The sequence below is a fragment of the Talpa europaea genome (genome assembly GCF_964194135.1).
Source record: "Talpa europaea genome assembly, chromosome: 8".
NCBI lineage: Eukaryota > Metazoa > Chordata > Mammalia > Eulipotyphla > Talpidae > Talpa > Talpa europaea.
In genome coordinates, this window is record NC_140075.1 from 31,114,766 (window position 1) to 31,127,547 (window position 12,782).

A 12,782-nucleotide genomic window follows, 5' to 3' on the forward strand; every position below is an offset into this window, starting at 1 on the left:
CTGCCTCAGTCTGTAGATGGGGCCAGGAAGCAAAGAAAGATGCAGAGTTTAAAACATCACAGTGTGCTTCAGCACACCCTCAAGTGAGGAGCGATAAGATGTCAGGGGATGAGCACAGACAAAGGAGTCAGGCCCCTCGGTTGGCACACCGCAGTCAGTGAGGATATGTCAAGCTGTGGGCAGCAAGGAGAGGAGCAGAGGAGACACAGGAGCTCTCTGGGAGAGAGAGGGGCTGCAGCCTAACTAGTCAGACCAGCCTAACCAGTCAGTCCCCCCTGGCCCTGGCACCCTAGATGGCCTACTCGGGATAAAGCAAATAAATGAAAACAGCTTGGCATCTTCAAGCTGTCTAAAGTGAAGGGAATGCGTCCAGCTGGGCGAGGTGCCCATTCTGTGCCCTGCCCTGCTCCTTTCTCACCTGAAACAGAGGGAGAGGGATCTGAAGGCCCTTCCCAGAGCTAGAAGGAACAAGTGGTTCTATAGCAGGGAACTTGAGAGCTCAGGGCCTCCCTGGTGGTATAGGAATTAAACAACCTGGGTTGGATCCTGGCTGGGAAGCTGGCCAACATGGCGCAGCAGACCTCTCCTGTCTCACCCGCTGCTCCCCTTACCATTGTATTTCAGTAGATCCACCTGTTTTGCTCCCCACTCTGTCTCTGGTGAATCATCTCACTGCCTCCCACCCCACATGCACCTCTGGTCTATACCCCAATTCTTCTATGCATAAAAAACAAAACAAAACAAAACCAAAACTTGAGAGCTCAGTGGGAAGAGATCCAGTTTCCAGACTGCAGCCAGTCCCCTTCCCTAGACGGAGCAGAAGGGGCTGGGCATGCCCTCCTACATTGCCAGGTGCAGTGAGTCAGATACTTCGCTGGCCAGGTCCCCACACCTCCCTTAAGCTCCTACCACTCTGACCATACCAGTTCCCAGACCCCCTGTGTGCTCACTCTCTCGCCTTCCTGCGTTAGTTATGTTCTTCTTTCTGCCTAGAAAGCCCTTCCTGTCCTTCTACAAGTCCTTCCTTAAGCCCAGGAGAGGGTTTTAGAAACTGCAACTTTAAGTGAAACCAACAACATGTAACAAAACCAGGTCCTAAGTCCTTTTGTTCAGTGTTAACTGGGATTTCTTTTTCTCATCAGTGCTATTCAAAGACCTGCTGTAACTCCTAGTCATTCAAGACCCTACTTGGAAGCCCTTGCTCACCTCCCCTTCTCCAAGTCCCCAGGCTCAGGTGAGCTGGAGGGGCTACATCCTGTCTGAGTTCCTCTAACTCCAGGCACACTCTGGGTCTTAGGCTAACATTCTTATAGATTATTTTTCTCGAACTTGGGACTTGTGCCTTTTTTCATGTTTACATCCCTGCTACCTGGCACAGCACATTACATAATATATTCAATGTTTGTTAAATGAATGAAGGACCTCCTAGAATGTTTGACCTGACAGATCATGGAGCTATCCTCTCGTGTTCATTTCCAGCAGTCAGTGAGTGAGTGAGTGAGTGAGTGAGTGAGTGAGTGAGTGAGTGAGTGAGTGAATCAGTCAGTCAGTCAGTCAGTCAGTCATCTTGTTATAGGACAGGGAGAGGGGCAGCCCAAACCCCGCAAACCTGCCTATTCTAAATGGGTTCTGCCATCCGCCGTATCAACACAAAACATAGGAGACTTTAATGGGAAGGAACTTTAATAAAACTAGGAAACAATACAGGTAAGGCAAAGAGTCTAGTTTCTAAATCAAGCACCCAAAGTTACCCATCCCCTCGTGGGTAAAAGTCCATCCAAATGGGAATGGCCCAGAACAAGGCCCCAAGGCCTGCCACAAGTCTAAAGCATCTTCCAGTGGGGACCCACAGAAAAGGGTCGCAAACAACCAGACAAGCCCGGAAGGAAAAGAGCAAAATCAACATCAAGATAAAAGCTGCCACTGTCACCTCCCCACGGGTCTCACCCACATCTGTGTCACCCAGTCCACGACCAAAAGACAAGCGCAGTTTCTTCACGTGTCTCTAGGCTCCATGCGCCTCCTCCAGGTCTCCTGGCTCCATCCTGCTTCCTTCCTCAGTCTCTTCTGCAGCTTCTCCTCTTCCTGCTCAGCTCCACCCTCCCTTGGGTGGGGCAGGGAACCTCCCCCTTTCCTGGGGACCACCCTGTTACAATCTGACTGTGTTTTTGAATTTCCAGGTCCTGGACATTCCAAGAAGAGCGAAAACTGTCACACTTTACCTCATGGGTCTTATTCTCTGGTGATGGAATCTCTGTACAGCTCAGAGCTGCTGGAGGAGCCAGCGGGCCCAATTTCTCTGTCGGCAGTTGAGGAGGGAACTGCAGCCTGTGGATGGGAGGGATGGCCTCTCTTAGATCTGTCTGTATGATGAAGTGTTCCACGTAACAGTAGCCATAGGGTCTGTCCAGTAGCCATCCAGGGTCTGTCTGTCCCTGCACACATCACCCAGTTGACAGAAGTCAGCCTCTCATAGCCCACAGCTCCTCTGATGAAAACAGAGGGACCACAGCTGGCAAACATTCTGCCTCTTCTCTCAGAATGCCCCACATTCTCCTGTGCTTCAGAAACAGGATCAAATTGATACACGTCTCTCTCTGGTTATTAGGAGATGATGTTTTTTTCTAACTCTGCCTGCCTCTGCGTTCTTTCCTCCCTGCCTTAGTTGGGGAGATTGTGCTGGAAGGAACCTGTTGAAAGCTCCTAGAGAAGTAAAACTGTGTGGCTCCGTCCTGGCTCGAGAGCCTGGGATTCTAATTGCTGTCCTGGTCAAGCCCAGAAGACTGTGATTCTGGAATGGGGGTGTTCCTCTAGCATTGGTCTAGAAGGGATCCCCAGTTTAGGCTCTCACTGGCTCCTAGCCTCAGAATTGTTTTAAGAAAGGAGGCACATTGGCCACTCCTGGACATGCCTCCAGGCAAGGCAAGGACAGCCTTGAGGAAAGAGGGTGGAGGTGGAAACAGAGGTCATATGGCTTGTCATTTCACTTATTCTTCTCTGAATTATCTCACATCTAGGCTCAGCTTCTCACTGTGCAATCCAAACATCTCCAAACTTGGTTCCCACACATTGTTTCCAATCATCTCACCCTCTCCCAGCCTGGGGGCCTCTGACCTCTGGCCATTTCTTGGAAAAGCAATGCAGAGCCCAGATCTGCAGGAATGCCTCCCACAGCTGGGCCCCTCAGCATGCCTGAAGCAAACTTTCCACAGTTTGCACCAGGTCCCAGGAGGCAACATCTAGGGAGTGCAGGGTGGGAAGGGATGCGGCCTGGACATACCACTTCCCAGATACTCCACCCTCCTGTCAACTTCATATCTGCTAAGAGCTACCCTGTTGGGCTCACCTATCATGGAATCGCCTCCTCCTTGAATAAAGATAGACCAGTGGGTGACTTGTTTCCTCAGGCTTGACCACTATGAAGCCACACAAACACTGGGTACAGAAAATTCCACTGACTCTTCCACAAGCCCTCCAGGCTCAGGGCCATCACTGCACACACAGTGCTTTGTGTGAATCAGAAAAAAGAAACCCTTCTGGGCAGGTAAACATTTAAAGGTGCTTCCTCTGAGTGGACAAAGCAGGAAAAAAGTATTCCTATTTGTTGCCTCTGGTCAGGCGCTCTTGGGCATAATATGATGTGTACACATGCAGCCCTGTATCAGTCCCCTTTCAAAGCCTCCCCCAGGTCTTCTGGATGTTTTCCAATGTTCTTGTGTTTACCAACCCAGCCATTCTGTGCAGTTATCACTTGGCATCTGCCATGCTCTTCCTTTTCCGCCCCAGTTCCTGGTTGATGGTCTCTGTCTCTGAGGCCAGGCGAACCTTCTGGGAGGGCGCTGATGTTTGGGCCCCAGAGTGGACTCCCAGTGTGCTCAGAATAGCCTGCCCTTGAGATATCAGAGCTGGGCTGTGCCCTTGGCACACTTGGGTATGAAAGCAGTGCAGCTGGAGGTCAACATCCCACAGAATCAGTTCCTATGGTCTCTGCCTACAGGTCCTCTTTCCACAAGGCTGGGAGTCCTTGGGGCCGTGCTAACCAAGAGACATTCTCCATGGAGGCTATCAAGTGACCCGCCTCATTCCAGTTCTTCCCGAGTTCATGGGCAACCCTGCTACTTCCACCAATCCTCTTCTGCAAAAGAAAACAAAATTGCCTGCTGGGGACCCCACCTATCTTTTTTTAGGGAAATACCTAACAAGTTGAAATAAATGGAGGATCCTGCTAGATTTGATCCTGGGAGACCCTGACTTCTTCCTCACCAAGAATGTGGCGCACAGAACCAGAAGTTTATTAAACATTGGAATTAGCTGAAACCCTTAATGTCGAGCTGAGGCTTGTGGCAACTGAAGCACTGGGCTGGATGCTGATAGCATTCTTGTCCTGCTCCTTTCTTCCTCAATGGGTAGCTCTCATTACCACTTTACTTTTTGGAGTTTGGATTACTTCATGTGTAAATTGAGCTCTATGATGAATCCCAGCGAACTCTCTAGGTTCTCCAAAACCTTCCTGGAATACCAACCCTGGTCAGGATAACACCAGGGCAAAATAACCTAAGTTCGCACTTCCTGGCAACAATCTCACTTATTTAGCTCCACATCTTACCTCATTTCTTAACAGCCATACCATATGATTGCTTCTGTTCTCAGTTGTGGTCCTTTCTGATCTTTTGGTTCTTTTCTACCAGATGCAGAAAGTTGATAACTGGTATCTCCTTATTCTGATCTCATGTATATCAGTATGGAAATTCTGGGTCAGGCAATGTCCAGTGGTTTCAGAGTTCCCATGAAAGGTAGGGTGCTTCTGCAGAAAAGCAATTCAGAAAGGAGTGCCATAGAACCAAAGAGAGAGAAACCCAGCTCCTTGGAGAGTTCTCTAACATCCTGACAGTAACAGCCTCTGTGAGATGCAACTGGACAGAAGCCAGTAGCCCCCAACCCTGGGCTAATGAATCTTTTTACCCTTCACTTCCCTGGTAACACAAGATGTTTTGGATTATTAAGCCTCCTTCTTATTGGTTCTTCTGCCTCAAGACACCTCATCACTGGTAAATTCAAGATGTAGCTGCTGCTGTAATTGGCTGATCTGTTGCTGGGGTAAAGGCCAGCACGGTGATGCTGCTTTCCCAGATGTGGTCTCCTTCAGGCTTGCACACACACACATACACACCCCCGTTCGGTTTGTCTTGACCTTCCTCCTACCCCTTACAGTCCCTCCCTCCTCCTGTGGTTGCACAGTAAACAAGCAGTCCACCCAAGGGTTCCCTGGAGACCCAGAGGTTTTTTAGCTTTGTAGTGTTTAGCCTTCTAAAGTAGGATTTTCTATAATCCATGAAGGCAAAGTTGCGGGAAATGAACCTTTGCGCAATCAAGAACACACACATCCACAAGACCAAGCAAGAGATCACAGATTTTCTGACAACTAAATCCCTCTGAAAGTCACTGATGCAGATAGGTATAGCTTTGCATACAAGAGTAAATGAGCAAAATTAAGAGCCTTATTAGTCCCCCGCTGCTACCAATGGTCAATGTACCTGAAATTCTACCATTAAGATTGATTCTTATATGAACTTTCTCCTCCTAGAGCCTTCTTTTAAAATACAGAGAGTCCAAAATCTGTTCTGAGAGATGTGTTTCTTTATGGTCAAATGTATACATAGATGCCAATATATTTTAGCACTCCCCCCTCACTGTGACAGGGAGACTATTGCCACCCCCCCGCCATATCCATGTTCTAATCCACAGAACTTGTGAATATATCACCTTAAGTGGACAAAGAACTTGGCAGATGTGATTAAGGTTCAGGTGATCTTGGACTATATGGATGGGCCCAATCTAATCACATGAGCCCTTAAAAACTGACATTTCCCTGGCTGGTCAGAGGAATGAAGATATGGTCAGAGATATGAAGACAGAAGTTAGTCAGAGAAATGTTAGTTGCTGACTTTGAAGATGGAGGAAGGGCGTCCACAAGCCAAGGCATGCCAGTGAATACCTCTAAAAACTGGGAAAAAAGGAAACAAATTCTCCTGAAGGGGCTCCAGAGATACAGTTGCCCACACTTTGTTTAACCCAATGAGTCAGGCTTCTGACCTACCAAACTATAAGATAATAAATGTGTATTGTTTTAAGTTACACATTTATGGTAGTTTGTCTGGAGCAATGGAAAAGTAATACACCCCCTTCGTTAGATACTCTCGGTATACTTTGTCATATTAAGGCCACTGGATGACAGCTCACTCTTTCTAGAAAGGCTTTCAATAAAGATGTTTTTTAGGGCCTCCCCTGTGGTACAGCGATTGAGAGCTGGGTTGCGAAGCTGCCCGCAGCCTCTGCAGCGCTGGTTCGATCCCCCATCCCTGGTTGCCGGGCAAGGGCAGTGCCCGCTGCTCTCCTCAGCAGTGTATTTCATCAGTCTGCCTGTTCTGTTCCCCGCTCTGATGCTGGTGAATTCTCTCACCCTTCCGCGCTTCTGGCTGTACCCAGTGCTTGTATGAATAAATAACTGAATCTTAAAAAAAAAAATGTTTTTTTACAGGTTCTTTGATCAAAGCTCAATGTGGGTGTGTGTGGAGACTCCCCCACACTAACATGTAATTCTCTGACACCATCAGGGTATCACAGAGCTCAACCAAATTTGGACACTATCTATCCAGAGGAAGCATCAAAGCTCACAGGTTAAGGATTCAGTCTCCCCCAAACCATCTTCCACTCCAGATGCCAGTCACAAACCTAGGCTATCATTACCTGTGCCCCTGACACACAAACCACAGGTTGGAGACTGCCACAATGCCCCTCTTTAGGTTCCATTAGCTAACCAGAGTGGATCACAGAGTTCAGGAAAACTATTTACTAACAGATCGCCTATTTATTACAAAGGCTATAATTCAGGAGCAGCCAGATGGAATTGACACAAAGGGCAAGCTCTGGGAAAAGGGCATGAAACTGCCATGAGCTCTCCAAGTATCCTCTTAACACTTCCATATATTCATCAGCCTTTCCTCCTGGTTTTTATGGAGGCTTCATTACATCGGCAGGGATGATTAGAACTCACTGGCCATTGGCGAAAGAACTCAGCCTCCAGTCCAATATTCTCTCCAGATGTCAGGGGGAAGGGAAAGTTTCAATCCTCTCAACACAGGACTGATTCCTGGCAACCATCCCACTCTTAGGTGCTTCCCCTAAAGTCGCCTTATTAACATAACAAGAGACACCTTTAACACTCTCCATACTCAGGAAATTTCAAGGATTTTGGATGCTGAGAGCCAGGCGCAGTGGAAAAAGACCAAATATGTATTTCTCATTGATAGCCAAATATCTATTCCTTATAAATCATAATATTGCAAATACTCATTTAACCCAGCATTTCAGAAACTTATTTGGATACTAAACCCTTCCTATCCTGTAACATCTATTAGCAATTCAGAATATTGGTGGAAAATAATGCATTAAAGCATTAACTATTATTAACATTTAGTGTGTGCTTTTATTCCTTTTTTTTCAATGTGATAGGTTAGAGAGAATAGGACACAGGACAGGTACATGGTGTTGGAATGGAGTTCTATAGAGGTGAGACCTAGTGTATGAACTCAGTGGAGAGAGTGTGGGAATTCAGTAGAAAGAGTGATGAATAAGGTCTCCCTGGTGACACAAGGGGTTAAGATGCAACTTATGAAGCTATCCGCAGTCTCTGCAGCACTAATTCGATCCCTGGCGAGGGAGCCACCCACATGGCGCAGCAGACCTCTGCTGTCTCGACCACTGCTCCCCTCAGCAGTGAATTTCAGTCAATCCGCCTGTTCTGTTCCCCACTCTGTCTCTGGTGAATCCTCTCACCCCCCCCACACCTCTGGCTTGCACCCAGTTCTTGTATGCATAAATCTTAAAAAAAAAAAAAGATCAAATACAAGCATTCAAAGATACCTCTTGTAGGGTAAAGAAAATGTCAGGCTTTTCTGCCCTTCCGCCATCAGGATAGATGATGGATTCTTATCCTGAATGCATACCTGATGGCGGGCACCTGGAATAGGGTGTGGGCCTAGGTAGATGGGATTCAGCTGAGCTAAGACTGTGCTTTCTAAGGGCGGCGTCACGGGGGGGGGGGGGGGGGGGACGCCAGCAGCAGCAGTAGCAGCAGCAGCAGTATGAAGCCCCACCAAAAAAAAAAAAAAATCAAATCAAACAAATTCTGGTGCTTAAGGTGTCCCTCGCTCGGCTCAGAGACTGGCTTTAGAGACAGGCTGCAGAGAGCACCTGCAGAGAATTTATGACGCTTAAACCTCCTCGCGGTTCAGACGCGTACGCAGCAGCCAGGTGGCTCAAACTCGGCACGAACTACAAGCCCCAGAATGCCTCGGGCAGGCGACGCACGTGCGGGAGGCGGAGCCACGTCGTCCGCGCGGGACCGTTAAATTTGAAACTTGGCGGCCAGGGCGGAGGCAGCCGGTGTGTCGTGTGAGGGAGCCCGGCGCCTGCTTTTGTCTGCGGTCGCGCCGACATTTCTAAGGGCAGCTTGCGGGAAGCAGCCCCGCGGCGTGCGACCCTGAGGAAAGCGCCGCGGCGGCGCGAGGCCTGCGCCGGGAATGCGGGATGGCGGCGGCGGGGAAGAAGGGAGCGGGCGCGCTGAGGTGCGTAGGGGCCGGCGGCGGCTGGGCCTGCGAGCCCGAGGGCGCCCCCCGAGCCGTCGGGGAGGCCCGCAGGGTCGGGCGAGGGGCCGGGCCGAGCCTCCTTCCAGTGGGGGCGGACGCGGGGCGGAGGCGGAGAGGCCGGGTGAGCCCGGAGCTCAGGCCGGGCAGGACGCGTGAGGGTCCCGCCGCCTCCAGCTGCAAAGCCCGGGAGGCTGGCGGCCCCCGCGGGTCCACGGAGCTTGGAGTTTGCTGAGTGGTCAGTGTTCGCCTCTCAGCTCAGCCGTCTGCAGGCTGTTTTACCTTGGACACGATTTAACATGGGGAATGCTGGTGAATTGAAGGTATTTGCCAAGCAACCGCCTCCAAATAAGTGTTCAGCAAAGGGTAGGTGCTGTTATTATGCCTGCAGAGTCTTTAAATAAAAAGCCTTTCTCTGCATGGTTGCTGCGTTTCTTTCTTTCTTTTTTTTTTTTTTTAAGATTGATTTATTTTATGCGTACAGGAACTGGGGTACAGGCCAGAGGCGGGGGGAGGGGAGTGAGAGGATTCCCCAGAGACAGAGTCGGGAACAGAACACGCAGACTGACTGAAATACACTGCTGAGAGGAGCAGCGAGCGACATAGGAGAGGTCTGCTGTGCCAATGTGGGTTGCTTCCTGGCCGGGGATTGAACTCGTGCTGCAGAGACTGCGGACAGCTTCATAAGTTGTGTCTTAAACCCTTGCGCCACCTGGGAGGCCCTGCTGCGTTTCTTTATACAGATATTTTTCAGTTCTGTTAGGCTGGAAGTCTGTGATTTCATTTTGGGGTCCACAATACCTACATAAATGACATGTCAGGAACTTTCTTGATTCATACAACGAGTATTTATTGACTACCTGCCACGTGCTAGCAGCGAACAAGACAAAAATCCCAAACCTCCCCACCCAAATTTAAGTTCTGGGCTGGGATGAGGGTGGGGACAATAGACAATACACAAGATAAACTAAAAGTTGGATAGTGGTTCATACAAAAAAAAAAAAAAATGAAGTGGGGAGATGGGGAGAAAGAGCTTGGAATTTTCGATGGTTCTGAACAGGGGTCTTCACTTAGAAGGTATCATTGAAGTAGAGACTAGAAAGCATGCATGTGCCTGGGGGGGGGGGGCACAAGGACTGGAGAGTGAAGAATGGGGGTGTGTGGGTGAGCTGCACCTGGCAAAGTAGCTGGGGCAAAAAAAACCAGAAACCAAAAGAACCAGAAAGAGCAGAAAGCACCAACTGAAGATGATGAAGGTGCAGCTTTGTAAAGGATTTGAGGTTTACTCTGATTGTGTTTTCCAAAGTCATTGGAGCAAAAGAAAGACATGACATGGGGTTTAAATGGGATCTTTTTGGCTGCTGTGTTGAATAGACTAAAGGCAGAAAAGTATGGAACGAGGTAGACTAATTCAGAGGCGATTAAAATAATCCAAGCTACCAAAATTGACTTGCGCCATGTTGGAACTGGTGGAAATGATAAGAGGTTGATTTCTGGATATACTTTGAAGGTAGAACCAACAGGAATTACTCACTTTGGAGGAGGAGGTTGTGAGAGGACCGTCAATGTTAGCACCAGAATTTTTACTTGAGCAACTGGAAGGATGAAATTGCCATTTATTTGAGATAAGGGAAGACTGGGAGAAGGTAACAAGAAGAGGGAGCATTCAGTTTGGACATTTAACTGGGATAGGTTATTACTCTTTCTTTTTTTAAGATTTATTTATTTATGCATACAAAAGCTGGGGCACAGGCCAGAGATGCGGGCGGGTACGGGCGGGTGAAAGGATTCACCAGAGACAAAGGGGGGGACAGAACTGGTGGACTCACTGAAACACACTGCTGAGGGGAGCTGTGGGCAAGACAGGAGAGTTCTGCTGAGCCCTGTGGGTAGCTCCCTGGCTAGGGATTGTACTTGTGCTGCAGTGGCTGCAGATAGCTTCATAGTGCTGAGACTTAAGCCCTGCGCCACCAGGGAGACCCAGTTTATCAGTGTAAAAAAATAATAACAGAACAAAACACAACAAAGCAAAAATAGACAATTATAAATCAGAGACATACTATAGGGGAGGAGGAGGGAGAGGGATCAGAGGGGAGGCAGGGAGGAACACAGGGACTGAGGTGATGGTGCACGGGTGCATTGGTGAAGGAAACTATGGGGACTACACCTGAGGGGGTGGGGGGAGCAAACATTGTTTAAAAATGAACAATGATGTTAAAAAAAAAGAAAGAGCAACAGAAGAAATTCAGATGAACTCAGCAGACATTTATACAGTATGTACTAGTGTCAGGTCCTATATTAGACCATGGAGATAACAAAAATAAATGACCTGACCTATAAATTTATAGGATTCATATAGTTAAAAAGATGTGAATAATTACAGCCTAAGTTATTGATCACTTATAGTTTACATTGTTGAGGAACATTTTCAGCTAATATCTAGAGTGAGGTGTCACATACGACTTTCACTGTTTTGAAAGTTAGTGCCTATCTGTCTCTTTTTTAAATCCAGAGATAGTGTCTCTCAACCAGAAGTAGGCTTCTGTTTGGTGATTGCAGAGCATTAGCATACAGAGTTCATTTCCCATATGGTGACTGCTTACAAAAATACTTGTGAGGATACCCCTCCAACATAAAATGGAGTGGGGGGCAACTGTAACCAGTAAACCAGTAAACTTCTGCTCTGACCTACATATTTATATATATATATATATGTGTATATATATATATATATATATATATATATATATATGAACTTCAGTTTTAGGTTACTAGTTGAAATATAGGGTGTTACTCTGACCAACGTGCTAATTTTAAATTCAACTTGATCCATTCAATTGTAAGCGTAAAGCTGTTGTCTTTTTTTCTGCTTTGCCAAATTTATAACACTTTCCCCCCCTTCTTCATGCCTTAAATTTTATTTATAGTACTATCTACCCTTTCCATATTCTCTCTTCCATTAGTTAATACTACAGCCGTACACTTAGAAACCAGGTCACAGATAAGTTTAGAAGCTGAGGAATATAATAAGAATAGCAATGTGCCAGCCTACCATATTCGACACAAGGACCATTTGCAATAATCTAGTGATATAAGTGAATATTGGTATGAATTACTTTTGTTTCTCTCTTCATAGTGAAGCCGTGTCCCTGGATGGAGATGAATGGGAGCTAAGTAAAGAAAACGTACAACCCTTAAGGCAGGGACGAATCATGTCCACACTTCAGGGAGCACTGGCACAGCAGGAATCTGCCTGTAATACTACTCTTCAGCAACAGAAACGGTGTGTAGAACTGTGGGGCTCAATATGTCATCTTTCATCTCTAACTATAGTAGATGATGTGTGTGTGGATCCATGCCGGATGATACAAGGAGTACTCTTCAAAACTTGGTAATATGAGAATCTATTCCCTCCTGCTATATAAAGATCACCTAGATCAACTTGAGCCATGGCATTTCATTTCACTGTGGAGAAGTCAGTCTTTAGTCTCAATAAAAAGACATCTTATATGAGGGACAATGATAAAGTATGTGTCATAATATTTCCCAAGTATTGGTGATAATTCTGGATCCCTAAATAGAATTAACTCTGTCATAGATGCCAATTAGAGAAGTTGCTACCTTGTTGAGTACTGATGGAAAATGAATCTGCTATATTTTATCTGCTGAACAGCTGGTTATCCCTTATACCCAATAAATTAAATACTTGTTATTATAGCAGCATTGAAAGTATGCAATTACTAGCTTTCTAGGGAAGTATTTTTGAAAATGTACTAGAAAGAAATAGTCGTCCAATTTATAATCTCTACAATTAACAACTTACTGGATAAATTCTGTTTTACTGTAATCAGATGGTTTTAGCCATGTTAAACACTCAGTGCGATAAGGCCATCCTTTTGCATAAGCTTAAAGTTTTTGAGACATTTTTTATCTTGATAACCAAATAACTGTTTTACATAAAATACAGTACAGGCGAAACAAACCCTTAAAAACCTAATAGCTCTATGTTTCTTTCCAAACAACTGAACTGTTTAAACAAGAGAATTTCTTTTTGAGAAGATCAGTGACAAAATTAGGTTATGGAAATGCTAAAAATATGAGAGCTTCTATGGCTATTATGCTAGAATAAGGATGTGG

General features: G+C 46.6%; 1 protein-coding gene across 1 annotated transcript in view; it reads left to right on the forward strand.

Annotated features, from left to right (window-relative positions):
* Positions 1–8,589: 8,589 nt before the first annotated feature.
* BUB1B (BUB1 mitotic checkpoint serine/threonine kinase B) overlaps positions 8,590–12,782 on the forward strand; it is a gene marked incomplete at both ends in the record, with an annotated part of 49,238 nt that continues 45,045 nt past the window's right edge. The window contains 2 exons of the mRNA XM_084240129.1: positions 8,590–8,627; positions 11,782–11,928. Of these exons, the coding sequence (XP_084096255.1) occupies positions 8,590–8,627; positions 11,782–11,928 (185 nt within the window). The remainder of the gene's footprint in view (positions 8,628–11,781; positions 11,929–12,782) is intronic.